The 23916-nt window shown below is 41.0% G+C and overlaps 1 protein-coding gene and 1 long non-coding RNA gene across 4 annotated transcripts in view; one reads left to right on the top strand and one right to left on the bottom strand.

The window, feature by feature from the left end:
- The window catches only part of ssbp4 (single stranded DNA binding protein 4), a 97406-nt gene extending 74803 nt beyond the window's left edge, over positions 1-22603 (top strand). For 2 of the 3 annotated variants that reach the window (XM_052074829.1, XM_052074831.1), the window contains 12 exons: positions 9095-9178; positions 10417-10543; positions 11127-11194; positions 13091-13155; positions 13684-13729; positions 13812-13847; positions 14106-14160; positions 16285-16355; positions 16437-16515; positions 16767-16795; positions 17767-17868; positions 19263-22603. In XM_052074829.1, the coding sequence (XP_051930789.1) occupies positions 9095-9178; positions 10417-10543; positions 11127-11194; positions 13091-13155; positions 13684-13729; positions 13812-13847; positions 14106-14160; positions 16285-16355; positions 16437-16515; positions 16767-16795; positions 17767-17868; positions 19263-19343 (843 nt within the window). In that variant the 3' untranslated portion in view covers positions 19344-22603. Of the gene's footprint in view, positions 1-9094; positions 9179-10416; positions 10544-11126; positions 11195-13090; positions 13156-13683; positions 13730-13811; positions 13848-14105; positions 14161-16284; positions 16356-16436; positions 16516-16766; positions 16796-17766; positions 17869-19100 lie in introns of all 3 variants that reach the window. The other variant, XM_052074830.1, reaches the window with a different exon arrangement.
- The window catches only part of LOC127606487 (uncharacterized), a 41778-nt gene continuing 39452 nt past the window's right edge, over positions 21591-23916 (bottom strand). Inside the window, exon 2 of the long non-coding RNA XR_007963796.1 lies at positions 21591-21806. This is a non-coding gene — a long non-coding RNA (uncharacterized LOC127606487). The remainder of the gene's footprint in view (positions 21807-23916) is intronic.

Below are 23916 nucleotides of genomic sequence, written 5' to 3'. Positions count from 1 at the left end.
ATTGCATCATATTGTCATTATTGCATTCAGAAGTGTGGCCCTTTGATGAATTAAAAATCGAATATTGAAGTAAAATTGGTCATTTTGGTAATCCCCGTGACCTGTATCGGCCGATAACACTCATGGATGACAGGTATCGGTATCGGTATCTTAAAACCCTGATCGGAGAAACCCTAGTGGTTATCTGTGTTGTTATGTGGTTATTTTACTGTTTGCTTCAAAGCCTTTTGTTGTTGGGTTAGGATAGTGGATCTTAAATGCATCTCTTGTAAAATGTATTTTCAAAAACTAAATCTATTTGAAATGTGTGTTTGGCAGATATGCATGTATTTTGTCCATTTTTGAAATAGCATTTTGATCATACATCTCATTAAAAAGTGCGTGGTCCGACGTGGCCCCCCGCAAGTCTCACGGATGAAAAAGTTGCCCCTATCTTAGATGTACAGTTTTTTTGTAAAATTGTGCCTAAAAAAAAAAAAAGATACACATTTAGGTATCAGTACAAAATCACCAAAGAGACAATTGGCCCGAAAGGAGAGATATACTGTCACACGCTTGAAGCAAACGCAGGTGAAATGCTCCCTGCCCTTTCTTGAAAATTACCCCCACACACTTCGACTGTGCGATACTTTGAGTATGACATAGCTGAAACTGGAGCTGAAAGCATACACGCCGCATTCCTGGCGAGCTGACATTCACTCCCCTGCTCAACTAATGGCTACTGCGGTTGCCAGCCTTTCGCACAACTCTCACTTTTGAAAGGGGAAGATTTTTTTTTCATCTTATTCTTGTGAAACTCTCACTCTATCTGTCGAACAATGGGATGCAAAGCGACGCTTCTTTTCTCGCACACGCCGCTGCGGCGACACGCGCTCACTCGCAGACCCGTGAACAGTTTTCTTATTTGCCTTCCCTGCTGTGCTAGCGAGGTAATTAACACGGGCGACCCTAACTTTGTTTGCGAGATAGGCAAGGGTGAGGGGCAGAGGTGGTACGAGCCCCCCCCCACCCCCCTTTGCTGCATGCAAACGGGAGATAGATGAGATGCGCAAACAGAAAACGGCGCGAGGGTCCAAACAGTGTACACCTCAGGTATATAAGCCCCCTCCCCTCACAGGCAAAAGTCCATCACTGCTGCATCACGGCCCTCTGGGGAGGACAGGCAGAGGGGAGATGGCGGGGAGGGGAGAGCGAATTAATGATAACAGCAAGAGGAGGAGGAATAGAGCACACAAAGGCATCGGGAGACTCTTTCACCAGTGTTTTTTCGGAGGCAGAGGCAAGATAATCGATGAATTGGTCTGTAAGAATTCTGTAGATTGTGTATGCAATTAACTTGGTGACATTCACACCGTGTCACAACTCCTATGGCCGGCATGATTCAGTATGATACCGGCATGGTAATAAGTCATTCTCGTAGTTTTGTGTTTGACAGTAAACTTCAACTGGGAATGACAATACACAGCTTGAAGCCCCCCCACCCCCACCCCAAAGAACTGTTCATCTGCCAAACTGATGCTTGTTGTGAAGTGACTTGAGTTCACAGCCACCTTACGGTGCTTGCATTTCAATTTTTTTCTGGCAAGTCAAAACAAAAAAAAATGTCCTAATGACAGCTCGTATCACAAGGCAGCATTGAATTCTGTTGAATGAATGGGAACAGGTAGACATGTACCTTCTGCCATTAATTGTTCGACCAATATGTCAATATGTCTCTGGCATATGTCAATGCTTGAAATTGAAGTTTTTTTCTTTGCAGTCTAGAGAGAGAGAGAGAGAGAGGCGGAGAGACACATCTATATCTACTGTAATGTAATTTTGAGAACATTAATCGTGCAGTTCTCAAAAGTCAAAATAAAACTTAATAAACCAAACAAATAAGACCAGTGATATTATAAATATTCAATATAATACACTAATATACTTTTAACCATGTAGACCGCAATTCCAGCTGACATACACTACGACGTAATATAATTCATTACCGGTGTCAGACCTGTTTAGCTGTGTAGCATAGTGCATCATTTTCTCTCCAGATATGTACTAAATTGGCTGCTATTTGCTGTTTGGAGTTAAATCCGGACCACTTTAATGCACTTCCAACCAGATTTCTGTGAAGTGTACTCAAATCACCCAGACACTTAATTCTGATGTTTCATGATTACAGTACATGTCAATCTTAGGTTAGCTTAGCAATTAGCATGGCTTGTCCGTATTTCCTCATCATCCCTTTCTGAGACAGATATTTGTCAGAAGAGAAGCTTATTCGTTGTCACGGAGACGATCAATACTAACTTAGGAGCGACTCCATGATGTGTTTAGCCACACTAGTTAGCTAGATGAAGCTTGTTGCTTGCTAGCTAATTAGCGCAATTAGCCCCCACCTTGCCGTGACTTCCTATTTCCCAGCATAGGTCATGTAAGTGCGTTGTGCCACGTTAATGCTAGTGCATTCAGCTAAGCAACGTTTTTTGAGAGCGTCCCCTGATTCCCCGCTGAATTTTTTTTTAAATCTGGGATTCTCAGTTTTGCTATTCACAGTGCACTTTAATGGGGCACAAAGTGTGAACTTGCGATGTGAAACCGCTTTTGAGCCTTGTCGATAAATGAACAAAGATTTATTATTTGTAGTATAAAATGAAATACTTTTGGACTGATAAAGGGAAATTCAGTTATTTCCTGTGTGTCCGTGTGTACATGCGGAAATCCAGCAGTGAAAGTAGAATCGGCGTCATTCATCAACGCAGAATGAAGGAGTGCGATAAAAGTCTAGATGACATTAATGCAAATAATGTCGTGTCATGTTAATGCCTGAATTGGGGTGAGCCTACGACCTGCAATCAAACACCTCTAAGACGTGTGGAAGAGGCTGTTTGGACCACAACGGCATGTCTCCACTTGGCCCCCCGAACCTCCCAAAAATATAAACATGATCAAATAGTCGAGGGTGGTTGTGTTTTTTTCAGCATACAGGTAATTGCAGCGCTTCCGGGACGAAGCCCAACAAGAGGATTAAGTTTGATGACACATATAAAGAACAAGCGGTGCAAGTATCAAAGGCAAATTCAAGCACTGTTCAAAGCGGAGGCATGGCGAGCTGGTGGCTCTCAAAAGGAAAAAGACTCATGTTGGCTCTGATCAGTCCCACGACTAAGTCATCAACAACTGTAGTCCACAATTATTAGTATGCAATTACTGAATACATTTTTCCGATGGAAAGGTTCCGAAATGTGTGTGTGTGTGTGTGGGGGGGGGGGGGGGGGATCACAACAACTTGAGAATGGAGCTAAAAAAGATGATCATCCATCAATCCATCCATCCAATCATCTATCCATTTTCCGATCTGCTTTACTCTCACAAGGGTCGCGGGGGATGCTGGAGCCTATCCCAACTGTCTTCGGGAAGTAGGCGGGGGACACCCTGAACCGGTTCCAACCAATCGCAGGGCACACAAACGAACAGCCATCTGCGCTCACGCTCACACCAAGGGACAATTTAGAGTGTTCAATCAGCCTGCCATGCATGTTTTTGGAATGTGGGAGAAAACCGGAGTACCCGGAGAAAACCCACGCAGGAATGGGGGAGAACATGTAAACTCCCTACACATAGACCGTAATCGAACCCTGCACCTCTGCACTGTGGGCCGGAAGTGCAAACCAGTCAACCATTCTGCCGCCCTTTATGTGATCTGTGTGACAGTATTTTTTTTTCTAAGAGAAATACTGTATTCTTTCCTCAACGATATCAAAAACGGTAGCAAAGTTGTCTCGTGGTTCGTGTGGCCGCCTCATGTTCTTCAGGGTGCTGCGGCAGTTCCCGCTGCCCACATGTAAATGTCTACATGTATGATAACATTGTGGAGACAGAACAACAAGCTGAGGGAAAATCCCTGCAAATGTTTCGTCCAAATATTATGAGGAGGGAACCGTCTCATTTGGGCCAAAAAGGTGTCACTGGCTTCAATATCAAAATCCCACAGAGGAATGGAGTCTTATTTGACTCTTATCAGTGCTGCTTGTCTTGCCACAAAAGTGACACCTCGCGATTCCTCCTCAGGGATTCCAAAGAATGATGGGCACTTGAAACATTTTCTTCTTACTGTCCTTGATCGTGCTCACTCAAGGTAAACTGTGACGTTTGCTTCAGAAAAAACACCCCCAAACTTTTTTTTTTTTTTGCTTCATTCTGTCAGGCCATAAGATGCTCCAAAGTCCTGGCTAGTAGAAAAGTGGGGTGAAGGAACTATGCTGAAAGCATACATCTCAACTTTTCTAAGATCTTTGTAAAAGGTGGAGAAGTTAGCTTCTTTGCATGAGTTCGCTGTATCTGTAATTTAGGGTCTGAAATTGTCTAGAGCGGTCACCAGAATGCAGTTTTCCAATCTTGACCAACACAGCAGCCGCTGTCACACTTGTACCAAACAGTAGCCGCCTCATAATAACACATTGTTGACAGTCATTTGGCACAGAAAGTAAAAAAAACAACAACAAAACGAGTCACATGCTGCTTCACTCAATCAAAAACAATTATCTCGACTTGAATCATATGTATCTCTCTCTCTTCTGGTTAAATTTCCATTACAGTAGTTCTAACTCTTACTCGGTCGCTGTCATGTAAACATTCATCACTGAACCTGTCATACATATTTTGGGACTCGAACCCGGAACGTTCTCATTTCCCGTTCATCTGCCACGCTGCCCGATTGACACGGACGACTCGTTGCCTTTCTATCATGTTTAATCTCTCCCATTCAGACCTGATAGCATGTTGTCATCTTGTCCCCGTGCTATATATATTGTCAGCTAGCTGGAGAGCTCTCTGGAATGTTAGCAAGGAGTGACAATGTGCGTGAGTGAATGTGTGTGTATGTGTGTAAGTGTGTATGTGTGCGTGTTGCTCCTGGCTTTGTTTGTTGTGTTCAGTGATGCAGGCTGCTTTGTATTCTCACTCTGTGTGTGCGTTTGTGTGTGTCTGTGTGTGCGTTTCTAGCGTTCGACTGCAGCTACACACTGCCCTCTAGTGGTGGCTGAGTGAAACCCACTAACAGAGATGCTGCTGCAGGTCTTCCTTTAGCTGAAAAGCAGTGTTGGGAAAGTGAGGGCCCTGCGTTGTTGCTTTTGTGGTCCCGTGCCAAGCTGTTATCTCCTTAGCCGGCTCGAAAATGATTTTATTAATTGCTTCATTTAACGCTCCCCATGCCCCCCCTCCCCCCAGACCTCCCCCACCTACTCCACTCTTCCTCTCCTCCTGGCCGCTCCTCCACAAACACACACACACACACGCACACACAGTGCTGGCCCGCGTACACCTCTGTGACAGTTGAAGTGTTCTTTCTCGGCGGGGACCTGTGGGGGAAACAGTGCAGTCATAAAGGCCGTATGCCGGCTCATTCACATGTAATGGCAGGAAGGCCCGCAGAGGCCCAGCCAGCCGAGACACTGTGCTCCATTATGGCACATTATGGGGGAAGCGTGTGCGCGGGCTATTCTTCATGCTGTGGGGGGCATGAATCTGTTTACACAGAGGCTACTCACGCCATATCCAGCCCCATTTTCAGCAACAGGAAACAAGTTGTCTGAAACAAGTCAGCAAAGAACATCTCAAAAGCCTCAGCGTCTCACGTGAGACCTTAGTTTGGCAAGCTTGAAATGAGTGATTTACTGGGCTTTTATTTTATTTTATTGTTTAAAGAATATAGTAGTCCCCTGTTAATTGTGGGTATTATGTTCCAGACGACCCCCCCCCTCCGTGCCCCACGATAGATGAAATTCTATGAAGTAACATTATCTTCTGTACTGTAGTAGCTGTGACTATCTGTGACTGAATGCATGTGGGTTTCAATGTCAGTCAAGAAAAAAGTAATGATACACAATCTTAAAATAATACACTGTGAATGGCGAGAGAAAGCTCTCCTGACTCCATCGGGATCCTAGTGTTAAAAAACAGAAAAAAAAGGCCACTGATCGTGTTTTCAGCGACACAGATAACAGAAGTTGTCAGTAACAGAGACAACGCAAGATGCCTGCGCCCTGCCTTCATCGGCGGGAGCTGGCAATCCAGGTCATTTTATCCGTCTGTGGGGTTGAGGCAATCGGCAGTTGTTCTGAGAGAGAACATGAACTAAAGAGGGCAAAAAAAAACAAAAAACGAAGAGGACACAGGTAAAAGTTAAATGACCATCATTTTTAATATTGACTCGATTCTTTGTTTTTTTACATGATGCACAACTCTCATTCATTGCTGAATAATCTAAGTGTAACATGTATTTGTTACATATATTGTATGCTTTCGGAAACATTTATGTCTGAATTTTTTTTGGGGGGGGGGCTAAGAACGAATTAGGACATTTACATGGAAAACGCATCTCTACTTACAACCTTTTCTAGTGAAGAAATTTCCTTCAGAAACAATTCATTTCATAAGTAGAGGTACCACTGTATACCAAAATACTGTGTTATGAGGATTTTAAAACATACTCACGCCGACGCACATGCGTTCAATGTGTTTTCCCCCCACAAGGCACACAACTGAACTGTGATTTTTATGAATATAATAGCTCCTTCTCAGATGATGCAGTGAATTATTGAAGGGCAGTGTTGAAGTTGGGCATGAAGCAGGGAAATGTCAACGCGGGTTCCTCCTAAGTGAGGAAAACTAGCCTGTGTGAGGATATAGAGAAGAAGCTGCATCTGGGTCAATGCAGCCAGACCCTGCAGGGCTGTCTTGTTAGACACACACACACACACGCACACACACACACACACACTGGCTGGATGGCTGGGTGGCTTGGCAACAACCACAATAACCTCTGAGGTCAGATGGAGCTCGTGCTGCATTAGCCCCAGCGTGAACCTGCTGAGAGACAGAGTGGGCCAGGACAGCAGGTGTTAACCACCCCAAAACACACACACACACACACACACACACACACACACACACACACACGAGTCACTACTGTGCCAACACATCAAGACCCCGCCGCATGTCCGACAAAACCAACATTTTCATAACACAGGGATAGATTTCAGGACGGCTGCATGCTGTTTGTCTGCCTAATAAGCGGCTTTACCGCGCTCGTCTCATAACAGCTTGAAAGTCAACAGGCGAAGCGAGAGCAAGCACCTGTGTTTTATTCCTGTGGTGGTTTTGCTGATTTTTCAACTAAATTTTCCAAAAAATGAAAGAAAACTGGATTAGTGGTACATTTAAGATTATTTAATAGCATAAAAAGAAGACTTCTTCTCCTGTAGTCTTATCATTCGTGTTTGATTTTGGGATTTGTCTTACCGAGTGGTTTTTTTTAGTTTCTTTCGGGGTCGGAGGGGTATATCCAGCAATTGTTCTCTTGTGGAGCTGAGGTCTTCCAGAACGTTGCCGATGGAGTTAATCAACAGTTCCATGTGCTTTAAATTGGCGATGCTGCAATGCCAGTTTTTTTGTTTGTTTGTTTGTTTTTAACCGCATATTGGTAAAAGTACTTTGAGTATTTGCGATTTTACCAATAGTCTACTTCATGTCGAACTCATTTCAGTCGCGGGTCAATTTGGAGTTACGTCTTCCCTAAGAGGCCCGTTATGACAGCGAAACCGCAGAAATGATTACTTTTACACAACCAATCAATCGATGACAAGTTTGGAAATCAGTGCAATTAATTAAAATGGTTTGTTCCATTATTGTTCAAGGGAGGGCAAAGGGGGGAACAAAATGACTGCAAAATCTCAATGCTATTTAATACGCATGACAATTTGACATTTCGGGACAGATTTTAGCAAGTTGATTTGCGTGATTTGCTTTCGCGGGTCACATAAGATGACCTGGCAGGCCGGATCCGACACATATGGTCTACTTGATAAAATTCAAGCGCACAAACCTTTATTGAATGTGCGTCGGGATGTTTGTCTGTATTTGCTCTATAGTTGGCAAGCAACCAATCAACAGTCAGCTGGGATCGTCTCCAGCTCACCCGCGACTTGAAACGGGATAAACGCTATCAAAAATGGATGTCATGATGTCGTGAAGTTTTGCATGATGCACAGGGCAAAAAAACCCAAAACAAAACGTGTGGATCGTGTAATTGGTATTCTTCAAAATAGTTACTTGAGTAAATCACTACTGCGCAGGTAATTATACTTGTATTAATCAGGTCAATTTCCCACTGCACATATTGGTGAAAAAATGTTCAATTAATAAAGAAAAACAATCATCCCTACCTCAGTGACTAAGTGTGTCTGATTTGCGTGCCGGCACAATTACGGTAGGACCGTGTGTGTGTGTATGCGTGTGTGTGCATGAGGGAGAAGGAGAGAGAGTTTGTGTGTGTGTGTGTCTTAGGTTATATTGCAAGTAATCCCCTAATCCTTTTGGCTTTTCACTGCGATGCTAGATACACACCTGTTGGAGCATGCCTGCATGCGCGAAACACAGTAGATGAGAGAAGTGCAAACACACCTAAACACACACGCATACACACACACACACACACACACCTGTACTGTCACTTCATAGCTGAGAGCTTGACAGAGGTAGCAGATAAGGCCACGACATCTTGAGGTAGTCCTGCTTCGCTGTATTGATGAACATTGTTAAAACCCTAATGAGTGCTCACATGGTTAGGTTACACAGTGTGATGTGAACACTGATTTTAGTCAAAGACTGATCGTCCCCGTGTTATGGAACCAATGGCAAGGGAATCTTGTCAGTTGCTGGGAACAATTGTACGTTTGTGATATTGAGGTGATACTTTCAATGGTGCCAGGTGTGCGCTGACTCCCATTTCACATGAGTTTGAATGTGAATTTTGAAGACAGCCACCTACTAGTTATGAGACGGTGTGCATTTTGCAAACACCTCATTTGAGTTGTATGTTTTTCACTTTCCTTTTTGTTGGTGATGTTTTAAAAAGTTATACGGGTCACTTAATTGATGTAAAATGTGTCCAAATGATTTATCTTGGTCGCATTATTTATATTACAAACACCTGTCCTTTCAACAGGGGTGTGTAGACTTTTTATAACCACTGTAAAACTAAAATGTTTGAATCCTTTGGAATTTAGTCTTGATCTTTATTAAGACGACCGTGTGTGTTTGCATCCAGGGTCCCCCAGGATCTCAACCCTCCCCCCATACGCAGCCTCCCCCACACAACCCCAGCAATCCCATGATGGGTCCTCACGGGCAGGTAATACACATACACTCCCATGCACACATACACACTTCTTTATTCACGTACTCACTCTTTCGCTGGCTCGGGACAAGCAGCATTCAGGACGGCGTGGCAGATGAATAATTTAGGAGTGGCGGGCCGGGTTGGAAGGGGCGGAGATGCATCTGGATGGGCTTCTCTTCCCCCCTCGGCCAGGCACTCGCCGTCCCAGAGCCCATCAGTGGAGTATTAATATTGCAGCATGGCCTGACAACGGTGCATTTCCTCGCGCGTAAACCCACCACAAGTTGGTCACGGAGGAGAAGAGAGAAGAGAAAAAGCCTTGTATTAAGTCAAGATGGTGTTGCATAACTACTTTCTTTGACAAAATTGTTTTTATTTCTTCTTAAACCTACAAAATGAAATACTTTGATCTGACGTGACATTGTGTGCATTTGTATTGTGCACATATGGGAGTAGAAATTAAAAATCTGTGGCCCTCGTGTAGAGCCCTGTTGAGCTCCTCAGATAAAGGAAATTTAAGGAACCAGCAGTCCATTGACATGCTGTTATCTAAATCCAGAATCAAACCCTGCACCTCTGCATTTCTATTTTTGTTCAAAGTTGAACAGAAATATGTGCAATTTGTGCAATATTTGCAATATCTGTCTAGCTGCGTGAGAGTGACACAATAGTAGAAACAGCTCTCAGTATGCTGCAGTTCAACACAACATAAAGCATGTTGTTAAATAATTTCTTAAGGCAGACTTCATTCTGTACAGTTGAGGTGAACCAATGAAGTGGCGAGTGAGTGAATGTTGCATGTTGTTCATTTCTTATATCCCAAGCTGATGTGACAATGAACACACAACGGTGTTACATAAGAGGCACTGAACTGCACAAAATGTGAACCATCACTAGTACTCTTACGCTGCCCGCCTCCTCTTATATTGATCTTTACAAAGTTACTGTTGCGTGTTTCTCTTTAACCTCTCACCACTTAGATTTGTCTTTCTTTGACTTCATCTTAATGCCTTACCTGAAGTCCTACTCACCGTCCCGAAGTTCCCCTTTGCTTAGGAATGTCATATCATTGTCAACTGAACCTGAGCAAGTGCATTGTTCTGAATTACAACAGCCCCCCCTGTTGACGTAGATTTGAATTGGCCACACTCACTGGCTGCATGAACTCTATCCACAAATTTGCCTTTACATTAATAATGATAATAAATACAACAATAAAAACTCAAAGATTTTTCTCATCTCTTTTGCAGCCATTCATGTCGCCGCGGTACCCAGGTGGTCCGAGACCCACACTCCGCATGCCAAACCAGCCACCAGGGAGCATCCCTGGATCACAACCTCTTCTGCCAAACAGCCTGGACCCCACCAGACCTCAAGGTAGCAGCTCTAATCATCATGTGGACTCTTGGGGGGGTTATTTCTGCTAAAATAGAACGATGTTACATATATTTGGTCACATCATGAAAATTTACCACATCATGTGATCAGATGATTACGTGTTGGTGAAGCAACATGTGGCTCATTGCTCAAGATCACTTTTTGTCTGCTCTGTTTCAAGCTGACATTTTTTTTCGGATGATTTTCTGTGTCCTTGATTTGGAAATCTAAAAAATGCAGAAAGATGTAATCTTTTAAGGCCACCATTACTCACTAGGTGCTGCTGTTTAGTTAGCAATGCTGTTAAGTATTTCATATTCATGTGGGAACAGTAGCATCTATGGACTGAGTTAATTATAGTTACCACCCAATATTTTTCATCATATTAGTCGTATTAGTAGTAGGAATGGTAGTAGTGGAAGTAGTATTAGTCGTGGAAATAGTATTAGTAATACTACTAGCAGTCTGGAGGCCACTATTTGAGGAAATATGGTAGCTCATCAAATCTTATAATTATTCCAATCCAAGCATTACTTTCGTGCTGTTGTTTTCATAAAGACTGTTTCTTCATCTTTCTGCACAGGACATCCAAACATGGGCGGTCCAATGAGAATGAATCCCCCTCGAGGAATGGGCGGCATGGGGCCACAGGTACAAATTACTTTAGTACGGGAACCACGGTAAACCAAATTTGCTTTCCATAATCATGAACGTAGTAGTTGTAAAGTCATCATTGTATTAAATATAGTTATCATAAAATAACTATAATATGTTCAAATGATAAACACTAACTGCAGCAGGAACTGAGCTTGCTTTCTTGTGCTGTATGCATTCTTACGCTGTTAGGCAAAATAGTTCAATGCACGCCATTCAAAATCTTGAACCCTCATAGGTCAGAACTGTCCTAAATTGAGAACCGCTATTATCTAACTTAACTATCTCTTCTACTGTGAAATTGCAAATGTCTCCATTGTGAGCCGAATAAAGGTTTTATTATCTTATCTTTCTTATCTTACTGTAATGCCAAGTAATTTTGACATATATGCAGTGTGGACCTAGTAATTGTGCTTTCACCAGCTGCCAATTTTCCTCTGTAACAGCAAGCAGTTGTGACAATTATGTGAGGATAATGTAAAAAAACAAAACAAATGTTGTACAGAGCCTTGTGGAACACCTCAATAGCAACAATGTAACCTGAATTTGCACGGAATAACATTCACACAACAGAATAGTAAAATCCTAATTACGATCCAATATTTGTATAAAAAATGCTTCCAGACCATAAATATTCAACAATCAAATTCAAGCTCATACTTTTGTAAAACGAGGACCCCCTGTATCTGTATCAAAAAGGTAGAGTGCTTCGAAACAACACTGTAAGCTTGTCTTGACTCTCGGCTGTATCGCTGATGCTTCCAATTTGTATCGCGATAGCAAATTCACTCACCGCGTTCCGTTGCCAACTTGACAACTTTTTAATGCGAGCTTGGCTCCTCGCTGGAATCTGCCCACTCTCCACGTTCCCCCTGCCGACTCCCACCTAAGGAAGAATATCGCATGCTTGCCAACACATTCACCAAAAGTTGTGCCAATGTGACACACTTTCCATTTTACACTCTTGGCTGTTGCTGTTTTGTCCTGTGTCCTTATAAATGACAATGACTGGACAGCTGCTTGATTGTGCAGCAGCCTCACAACACACACACACATACACACACACACACACACTCGGTGACCCCCCCCCCCCCTCCTGCCTGCACTGGGGGTCCCATTTACTACGATGCCACCCTTGGCACAGAGCACACCGGCAGCTGGTGTGGCATCTGCTCGACAAGTGTGTTCGTCTGCTGAACAAAACTCCTCCTCGGAGTGGAGCCTCAGTCGCAGCGCAGGCATATATACAATATACTGTACATATGCAAAATTTAAACAAAATACGGTAGTATACAAATAAGATCTCCATTCTTAATTCCACCATTTTTGTTTTATGGGGGAAAACACAATTCTAAATTGTCTTAAAATGTGTCTCACCGATGATGTTGGCATACATAACGAGCATCAGACGATCAACTCAGTGCAAGTATTTGGCCTTTTTTTAAAAATTAGGACACAGGAAGTTACATGAAGTAAATATGCACATATAAGCAAGAGGACTCCATTGTCGCCGTATTTGTGATTACAGTCATGGAATGTTTTCCTTATTCAAAAACACAACACTTTTTGGGGGGGGGAGGGGCGGGGTGATTAGGCTATGTTCTTGAAATCCAAATAAATTGGTTCTACTGTCATGAAAATTTACATTGTTAGCCTAAAAGCACAAGTCATTTTGAGCTTGCTGTTTGAGAAAAAGAAATAATTTTTCTTAGCGGTGTAAATCTTGAGCCATCTAGTTTATGACAATCTGCAAAGGTCAAATCGAGGCAACTAAATTCTTGTTGTTATTCTGAAAATGTTCACTTGTGACAGATGCAACTATGCCAGGAGGATACGGATATTTAAATCCAGATGTGTTGGTTGCTGAGCCCGACTTTTTCTGTTTTTTTGCAGAATTACGGTGGAGGGATGAGGCCTCCTCCAAACTCCATGGGGCCTGGAATGCCGGGCATGAACATGTTAGTAGCCTGTTTTCAAAACAATACCCCACCACATGTTCATGAATTCTAAAAACATTCATCTTAAATTCCGACAACATGTCCTAACTACACAAATGACTTGTACTTAATATGCAGTGCATGGAACAATACGTCACAACACTGACAAAATGTTTACATTCATTTTGCGCTTGACGCTCATCTGGAAACAACAGCATTTAGTTATACTTGAATTATTTGTTCCAATTATTATCATTTAAGGTGAGGCGACATTCATATTCACACAATACTACAGTATAAAATGTGAAAAAGGCTGGACCACCACAGTAGGCAAAAATAATACCGGCTTTAAAATACATAAACATAGTGGGATAAATATATGCTTGGGACCTCAATGATTGGAGGATAAATCCAAATAGTCCACTAGATAAAAATCCCCCAGTCATTGAGAGTGTGACTCAAAACGTAGCATTAGTATGTTTGTATCGCGCCATTATCTCCTTGTGTCCAGTGTGTGTTATCATAGACAGCATGTATTTTTCCCATCAGGGGTCCTGGCGGCAGAGGTCCATGGCCGAACCCCAACAATAACTCGGTGAGTGACACTCCCCACTCACGTCTTTATTTGCGCTGACATCTGAGCGTGTTTGACATGGCAGCGTGTCGTCTCTCCACAGATAGCTTATTCGTCTTCATCTCCGGGCAACTACGTGGTGAGTATCCCGCTGACGGCTTCTTCTGTGTGTGTGTGTGTGTGTGTGTGTGCGTGTGTGTGTGTGTGTGTGTGTGTGTGTGTGTGTGTGTGTGTGTGTGTGTGTGTGTGTGTGTGTGTGTGTGAGAGAGAGAGAGAGAGGGAGAGAGAGAGACAAAGAGAGAGACACCATGAAGTGATCTTCTGCTGTGATGTGTACGCGGAGGCGTGCTGACACTGCCAAGCGCTTACTTTACTCTCCTCCTGTTTGGCTCTTCAGGGCCCCCCGGGGGGAGGAGGTCCACCAGGAACTCCCATCATGCCGAGTCCAGGAGGTGATGCATCGACTTTTCCCCTTTCTATGCGCAACTTTTTGTTTCAGTGCAGGAATACTGATAGTACAGGTACTGAGAACTAGAGTGGGCTAACTCACTATGTACTGGATACACGGTCCATACAAACATTTTACTTTTTTTTTTTTTTTTTTTTTACGAAAAGCAGAGTATGCCCTAAAACAATGCTTCCAATTATTTTCTGTCACACACCCCCAAAGGAAGAAGAAAATATTTTGCGCTCCCCCAACTCTCTTCTGTGACTCTAAATAGCATTGTTTGTATATAAAATTGTTGTAAGTACGCCTCTGCATAACATTGTCTCATTAACATTGAAGAAAATAAACAAACAAAAAAGATTGTAGATCAACAACAAGGAGCCGGAATGGAGTAGGCTTGAGTATGCCGTGTTTGACATTGCGGAAACAGAAATATACTCGCTGAGGTCCGTGCATGACATTGCCAGGTAAACTGCAAGGTCTCCCCTTGCGGATGATGTGGTCGGCTGTGCATGTGAAATGGGCAATTGGAGAGCACTTCGCACCTGCACAACTGTGCGCCCGTGTATGACAAATAATAATGACGGGGTGATATGAAAATGTTTGAAAGATAATGATGATAATTTGTTCAATTAATTAATTTCCGCAATCATTCAGAGGGGGATTTCTCGTACACTGATGGAATATTTTGGAATGAAATCCGGTGACATCCATCACACGTCCATGTGAGCGCCGAATTTATCTGCCTGTGCCTCGATGAATGAAACCAAAATTGCATAACTCCAACCGTGCTGCACAAGAGTCCTCCTTTTAGCCAGTTTAAAATCTAGTCTACTTTTTTGTCACCAAATTATAAAATGCGCCGTGGGGTCTGAAAACGTAATGCTGAGTGAGGTGTAACAGGTCGACCAAATTCACACACCGACTGAAATGGACCATCTCCCTGACACGAAAATGACGATGCGCCTGTTTATAAGCCCAACGTACACTTCTCTCTTCACCAAAAAATCAGGTACTTCAGGGTTGAGGCTGCTTCATATGCCGGAACCCCCAGAAAGGCCCACGCACACTAGACTTGCTAAAGTGCCAGGCGGTTAACAGAAGAACTTGGGATATGACGAGGGGGAGAGGGGGGAATCATGTTACGCAAATAGTAACAATTTATGAGAAATTACTTGTGGTATGATCTATGAAAAGGTTTGTAGTTTTCAGGAAAATAGTCATATGAAATAATAGGTAATCATTTCAAAAGAAAATAGCTATGATATTGAAAGTATAAAGTTATTGTACAATAAAATGAGGCAAAATATGAGACAAAAACAATAAAGAAAAGAAGGCTAAATTCATTACGAGGATGAAGTTATGTTCTTATGTAAAACAAGTTCTACTGATATTACAAGGAGAAATTTGTGATAATCGCCACTGAGGTCTACAGTGGGCCAACTCCAATTTGGTCATTTTGCAGGGGCGAAATTCTAAATCTTATGATTGCAATCAAATTTGGGGGATTTATATCTTGGCGATTTCTACGGCAATTATTTCTTCTCCTGGACACTGAACACTTTTGGCAAATTTTGCCAAATACAATGATTTTGGGTTTGGATCATATTGGTGAAAAATATTGAATCCTCGTTGCCAGATTTGAAAAGAAATCAAATGTGGGCGGAGGGGAGGTTGTGAAATAAGTCCACATAGCCATCAAATATCAAAACTTAATCAAAGATGATAAATAATCTTCACTCATAATAACAGCAAGAGGCACTGGCATTAAGGCGAAAGTACTACTACATATCTGAGTCTTATTCATTTCAATCTTGAAATTGAGAGTTCGCCCAGTGTTGCACTAATGTATTTGAAAATTTGACTTTAAAATGCCCACAACTTGATTTTATGTAGAAAGTCATTGTGTTATGACAAAATATTCCACTTTTTATGAGGAAAAAAAATAATGTTACATGTAAATATTTATATTTTTCCTCTTCATTTTCTTGTAGCATTGTTACTTTATTCAAGTTAATGAATGTAATTATTCAATGTACAATTTCAACTTCATTCTTGTTGTTTTTTAAATACTGTATATAAATATGCATTACACACTTTCAAACTTGCTCCTGCTTTTTCCTTGTAGATTCAACAAACTCGAGTGAAAACATCTACACAATGATGAACCCCATCGGCCCAGGTGGAAACAGACCTAATGTGAGTAGTAAGAGGGGGAAAAAAAATCTCAATGAAAATGATACTTATCTTCTTAGTGACTCTTCTGGTCTTTATTTGCAGTTCCCAATGGGACCAGGGCCAGACGGGCCCATGGGTGGCATGGGGGCCATGGAACAGCACCATATGAACGGCTCGCTAGGTGAGCAATGAAGGTCTATTCTTTATTGGAAGTCAGACTGCGCCTTCTAGAGGCCGGATGAGGAAGTGCCTCCTTCTTCTCTTCTGCTGTAATTAAAATGAGATGAGATGAGTTGATGGTGCCTACACCGTAGGCGCTCTTGTGTGTCTAATACTCACAGCTTCCTTCAAGTTTATAAGGGTGCTCGGGACAGGTTTGTCAATTAGTAAGTAGACCGCTCCTAAGCTTGCTTTTTTGCTGTATGTTCACAGGCTCCGGTGACATGGATGGGTTGCCAAAGGTGAGGTGAAATACAGTCTTTGTTGTGTGTCTTTGGGGTTGCATGACTTCAGTTTTATTTATTTATTTCTTTATTGTTCAAGTCGGCACTAATGTGATGATAGTTGAGTCGACTAGCCGCTGATTACATAATTAATACATGTAGTATTTGCTAACATCGGACAGCTCATAAACGGAATTGAGTGGGTCCCAGTTACTGGTACAGATCAACGTCAAGCAGCACAGATATATATATATATATATATATATATATATATATATATATATATATATATATATATATATATATATATATATATATATATATATATATATATATATATATATATATATATATATATATATATATATATATGTGTGTGTGTGTATATATATATATATATATATATATATATATATATATATATATATATATATATATATATATATATATATATATAAAGGATACAAGCTGTTAAGTACCGTGATGTGATTAAAAAAAAAATAATAATAACAACAACAACCCTGCTCCCTGCTGAGTAGTACACCTTGAACTGATATTTAAGGAGCTCACTTATAAGTCTAAATTCCCCCAAATCTTGCCACGCCCTCTCCTTATTATAAATCAAGTCATGGCTTTCCGTCGAAAAGGTGACAAATGCATATTTCTGAGCTACCTTACTTATGAAGCGGTGCCTAGAGGCACCAGGCTACTTCCTGTTCGGTCACTTAGCTTGCGCTGTGCTACCATCTTCTTTGCGTTGTTCGGGATGCTTCGACTTTGATATTGTGGAGCCAAAATTCATCCAAAACCTTCAGTCGTAGAAGTCCATTTCAATCATCTGTTGCTGCCAGCAAACATGTTATTAGCGACTAGTCGGCGTCGTGGAGGCGCAAAGTCAGCATTGACTGGTCTGTACAACCCCTTGTGTGTGTTGAATAATAAGCATGTCAATCTACTTACTGACTGTGTTGTGCGGTTGTGTGTGGTAGAATTCTCCCAACAACATGGCAGGCATGAACAATCCCCCTGGCACTCCGCGGGATGACGGCGAGATGGCAGGCAACTTTTTAAACCCATTCCAAAGTGAAAGTGTGAGTAGTGCCACGTATTCAACTACCTCCACCAAGGCCACACCGTTTGCTTTGAAACTTAAAATTGAATGGGTTTGGTTCAAGTTGAGTCAGTCAATTTTGCTGAGTCTGCCTATAAAAAAAAAAAAAAGATTGTTTTAAATTTTAATTGAATATATATAAAAATAATGGCATGTTGCTGCTTCTTCGCGGGAAGAATTTCAAGGTCTGGATAAAGGTTTACCGCTATTTAGTTAGAGCTGTGCTCATAAGTTTACTGGGTAAATTTGGAAAATATGGGCAATTTGGTGGGGGGGAAATATGACTGAACGGAGACCATCACATCTGGATGGCTTTTTTCCCCCCTAAACTTTACATACCAGTGATTACATGGTAAATGTAACATAAATTAAACATATATTTGAAAGAAAATGGCATTTTAAAAATGTCATTCTTAGTCATTCTTTATCATTCTAAAAGTTGTTTTAGTTCAAAATAAATCCAATTGTATGTTTATGTTAACGGTTTTTATGAAGTGCATTTTTCCATATTGGAATAATCTATGACGGAAACTATCAAATGCTTGAGACCAGTTTTCGCGCAAAAAAACAAACTCAAACCAATAAATTATATAACCAATTTTATTTGCTTCTATAACATATAATATAAAGTATACATTATTTTAATTGTGAGAGCCCCCCGCCCCCAACACCCCAAAAATAAATAATTATAATTCACATTTTTCTCAATCATGCAATGACAAATAAATTCAGTTCAACTTCATATTCACGTGACCTTTGCATCCCTTAAATGTTAAGAACAGTCCTGGTGGACGTACGCTCTTAAGATGGTGATCAGTACTTTTTTCTTTGTGCCTGTCCTCGCAACAACACGGCATGCACCACCAAACCCACGCATGGAAACACAACGAGTGTGCATGCAAACTATCATCATACAAAGACGACTGATCAGGATGCTGACGACGCATCACAAATCTATCACTGCCACCTTATATTCTCTAATGTTCTTCTGTGGGCTGCACTCCTCCTGCTCCTCTTCCTCCTCCTCCTCTTGTATGTCCTCGGCTCTGCTTGCTGCTGTTTTACTCACATGATCATTTATTCCATGACATGCTGCTGTAAAAAAAGGAGGGGGGGGCTGCATATAGTCCAGTGTTGCTTGACTAAGTTGAATAAGAGTATGGGCTTATCTTTTCTCTCTCTTCCCTCTCTCCTTTTTCTCTCCTTTTACAGTATTCACCCAACATGACGATGAGTGTGTGATTCCGTTTTTTTTATCTTTTATTTTACTTTTTCATCTCCCTTTTATTCTTCCCCTTCACCCACGGTGCGTCTTGTATTGCCCTCCTCCCTTGCCCCCCTTTTCCTCCTTCATCGGTGTGGATCGGCGTGCAGCCCCTTGGAATGGCCATGGACAGCAGGACCCCCCTCAAGGGTCCCCATCCCAACGTCTGTAAAATGGGTGTACGAACATGAGACTTTCTTCCTCACCTGCTGCGACCACTCCCCCATTCCTCCTCGTCATGAGCCTTGGATCACCTGCCCCCCTTGCCCCCCAACCCAAATATCTCGAAATCAACCCCAGTCCATTCAACCAGTCATGAAGCTCAACAATGGTGGAAATAATAAGCACAGGCCCCCAAATTGAATAATATATATATTTTTTGTCTCTTGGCGAATCTTTTGTCAAATCTTGACGTGTTTTGCTGCATTTAAGACCTTGCTGGAAATGGAAAGTAAGCTTTCAGTGGAAAAGAAAAAAATATATACCGGCCAGTATTTCCTTTATTTTCGTTGTTTTTAAAGATGGATATACTTGTACATTATGATGACATACATACATGATGTACCATGGATATAAAAAGCCTACTAGAACATTCAAAGTTAATTTGGGGGTTATCTGAGGCACTTCAAATGGTGATAGCTGTGTACTGACTCCCATTTAACATGAGTTTAAATGCGATTGCTTGATTCTGAACACAACCACATCCCAGTTAGAAGAGGGTGTGCACACTTTTGTAACCATATTACCTCAATTGTTTAAGTTGAAAAAATAAATAAACACATTGAATTAAATACATTGAAATGATTTATGTCACATTAGTGGCCGAATGAGTTTGGAAATGATTTATCATAGTTTGGTGTTTTTATCTTACAAAAAAAAAAAAAACCCCTTCCATTTGGTCAGAGATGTGTAGACTTTTTATATGCACTGTACATCCAAGGTACATTGTGATTTCCGCCAAGTTTGTAAGTAGCAACTTTGACTTGTAGCAGCTTTTTTCTGGTCTGAGGTCATACATTTCCAGTTTTCCCGTTTCATGCAGTACACATACCTTCAGTCAAATCAAGGTTGAGTCTTTTCGAGGTGAGCCATTCATCCATGAGCAGAGTTGATCTTATGTGTAAACATTTAACCCCAATTGTTGTTCTTTTATTATTTGATGCATACAATTGTGCCTGTAAATCTTTAAAATGTGTTTTTTACACCCCGAAATCTGTTTGTTTGTTTTTTTGGTAGTTTCAACTTGACCTCTTTTCAATTCAGGACTTATCGTTATTTGGACTGGAAGTCAATTGTGAAAGGAGTATTAGCGCCACACTGTCAAGAAATTATTCATTCAAAAATTTTCTGAATTTTAAGAGAGAAAAGTTAAAATGCTCTGACCAAAATCATAATCTTACTTGAATAAAGTTATAAAGTGATGAAAATGAAGTCATAATATTCAAACCATTCATCTGTGTACACAGAGGGAACTGTTGAGGATCGGGTCAGTTTACACTTGTGTGTGATTTTCAGTTTTCAACTTCTTCTTCAAAAAAACTTTGTACTCACACTACCGCAACATTATTCCTACATTCGTTTTTTTTCCTCCTAGAAAAAAAATACACGTTTGTTTTTTTGATATTCATACTTCCATTCTCATAATATTCCGTGGTTTCTTTTTTCTGTGACAACTCTCCCCTTGGAATCGTCACAGTTTTTCTTCACAGCTCAACAAATTGTAATTCTACAAAATTCTGACTTCTGACCCGTACTATCACAATTTCATTCTTACAAAATAAAAACACTTCATTCAGGATACTACAACTTGTCTGTCTAAGGCTTCCAGGGGTGCCCAAACATTTTGGATCGAAGATCTACTTTTCGATCAACTTACCTCAAGGGATCTACCCTTACCGGCACGCACACACACACACACAAATTTAAGATTTACCTGCTTTATTTTATTTTTTATTTTTTTTGGTGAAAATGAGACTGATAAGATGATTAGTGTGCAGTGTATATTAACACAAAAAATATATTACTAACATGTACAAAGACACACAAATGGTTGTTTGTTTTTTTCTTCTCGACACTCTTCGGATCTACTTGGGACCTGTCTTAGATCTACCGGTAGATCAGGATCTACCTAATGGGCACCCCTGGTCTAAGCCTTACATGCACCCTGTAACCTGATAACATGATCAGCTGTCCACTGTAGTAACCGCTGTCCCTGAAAGGGTTCAGAAATACAACTGCCTACATCATATCGTCACTCTTGTCCCATGTTAATGCAACTTTTTTTTCTTAACAATGTTTTCAGATGTTACATTGTCCTCACATGTAGAAACTTTATTTTTTCTTGTGTGGCCTTAATACTCCATACATTGGCCAAAGAGGTTCATTGATCCAGACTATTATAAAGGTGATAGAAAGTACCAAGTGATACATTTTTCCCCCTTGTTTTTGATGTATACACCTGTAAGCATAATCCACGGAATCTCCCATGTAACACGATTCTTCCTGTACATTTGGCCCAATTTTAAAGGGATAAAAATGTCAGAATAGCTGGGTGGATATTTCCAAGATTTAGCTCCCAGAGGAAGCTGGTGGGGGAGACACTCGCCGGTCAACATGACACTCACCCTCCCTTTCTTCCCTCGAGTACCATCCCTCTTCATTTTTTTCCCCTCCCGTTTTTGTAAATACTGTACAATGCATTTTGATATCATGGACATGTTTTGATATGTCAGTCACTACCGATGAGTACAGCTGAGAGTAAATTATTAATGAAACTGTCCATGTTTTTTTTTTTTTTTTGGGTGGTCATAGAGGAGCAAGGATGCCCGTCGACTGTTTGGCTCACATGTGGCTGAATGTCCACAAAAAAAAGTTGTGCTAGGGTACAGGGACGACTAGGAGTAATCATTCAAATCTGACCTCATGTTGCAGTTTCTAATATGAAGGATTTGTTTGTTTGGGTTTTTTTAGCCAGTTAAAACACTCAAGAAGAGTATGTTTTGAAATGAACATGACGGGATAAAAAGAAAAATGTTGTCCTTTGCTATGGAGTCCTGTATAGACACGCTCTCAGTCCTCTGTGTATATGGATCATCTCTGTACTTCTATTGTGATGTATAATACTGTACCATTAGGAGTAAGATCTGCTGGTCATGTTGATTGTGGGAGGGGGCGGGGCTTGGGGAGTATTGGGGTGGGGGTGGGGCATAATGGATTCTCCTGCAGTATTCAATATGAAGCAGTCTGTCTCCTGGTTTGCTTTGTATTTCATGCTAGGATAGTTGGGAATCTTGTCTTAGGGACGTAGATGTCTTGTGTAGGTAATAAAAATGTTCTTTGTATGTTTCTTTATATTGTAAAGTTTCTTTAGACTGAAAGGGGGGGGGGACAGATAATTTGCTTATCAGAAGAAAAAAATGCATCAATAATAAATGTCATTTGTTTTTCCTCATTGTTTGAATCTCTTCTGCAAAATACTAAAGTCATTGGATCACGAGACATTTTCGCATTGGAAATAATGTAACGTCATGTAATTCTGTTACTAACAATAAACATTTAACTGTTTGGGAACTGCTAAATGAAATTAACTGTTGGATCAAAAAGTTATTATTGTTAATCCGCTCAATGCACACCAAAGGCTAAATCCAAGTTGTGACCATTATTAAAACATAGTCAATAATATTTAAACTAGTATATTATTATGATCGTAATAGTTATGTTTAAGAGTTTTCTTATAAGGTGAATTAAAAATATAAATGTACACCAGGGGTGCCCATTAGGTAGATCCTGATCTACCGGTAGATCTAAGACAGGTCCCAAGTAGATCTGAGTGTCGAGGAGAAAAAAAAAAACCAACCATTTGTTGTGTCTTTGTACATGTTATAAATATATATTTTTTTGTGTTAATGTACGCTGCACCCAAATCATCCAATCAGTCTCATTTTCACAAAAAATAAAAAATAAAATAAAAATAAAATAAAGCAAGTAAATCTTGAATTTATGGTGGCGCGTGATTACATCACAGGAAGTTGTTTGCGCCTAGTAGTCTGCAATTGCAGCTTGTAATCCGAGCTGTTGCGCTCTATCTTTTATCGTCATTATTCTCATTCAGAGTTTGCTTCGTGTACAATTCACCGAGGGCACGGCCAAAGAATAGGAATTTAGGAGGGCCCAGGGAAGCACTTTAACACTGTACGTGTGAGCTACGATAGTTAACGGGCTGCAAAAGTGCATCACATGCCTCAGTTTCAGGCTGTTTCTCATCATGGCGTGCATGTGTGCGTGCACCAGTAAGGGTAGATCCCGGGAGGTTAGTTGATCAAAAAGTAGATCTTTGGTCCAAAAAGTTTGGGCACCCCTGATGTACACGTACGAAAGTGTTTTCACTGTTTTAGAGAAGGATTATGTGGGCTAAATTGATTTTGTGATTTAAATTGCTCACAAGTAGTTTTCACAAATTTGTAACATTAGCTCGAAAGATAGGAATTGAAAAACATCAGTGCTGTTATGTACATCTATGAGGCGTGCGAAGAATGAAATGTCAAGTTAGCCCCGGTTAATTCGGCCAACCCATTTATTCTCAGCACAACAGCTAAAGGCCTTGATACGAGTCAATTTCAAAATAAGATGGTTGCGCTGACTGTCAATTAAACGTCACCCAAACAGTGTCATAATAATGTAATCATATTTATTCTTTATAGTGAATAGGAACGTGGTTTGACGCTTTAAAGACGTGCACGTGATTTTATTTTGAAACTGTCTCCG

This window comes from Hippocampus zosterae, chromosome 8 (genome assembly GCF_025434085.1).
Source record: "Hippocampus zosterae strain Florida chromosome 8, ASM2543408v3, whole genome shotgun sequence".
Lineage (NCBI taxonomy): Eukaryota > Metazoa > Chordata > Actinopteri > Syngnathiformes > Syngnathidae > Hippocampus > Hippocampus zosterae.
Note: the sequence above shows the minus strand (reverse complement) of the source record. Positions and strands in the feature narration are given on the sequence as shown.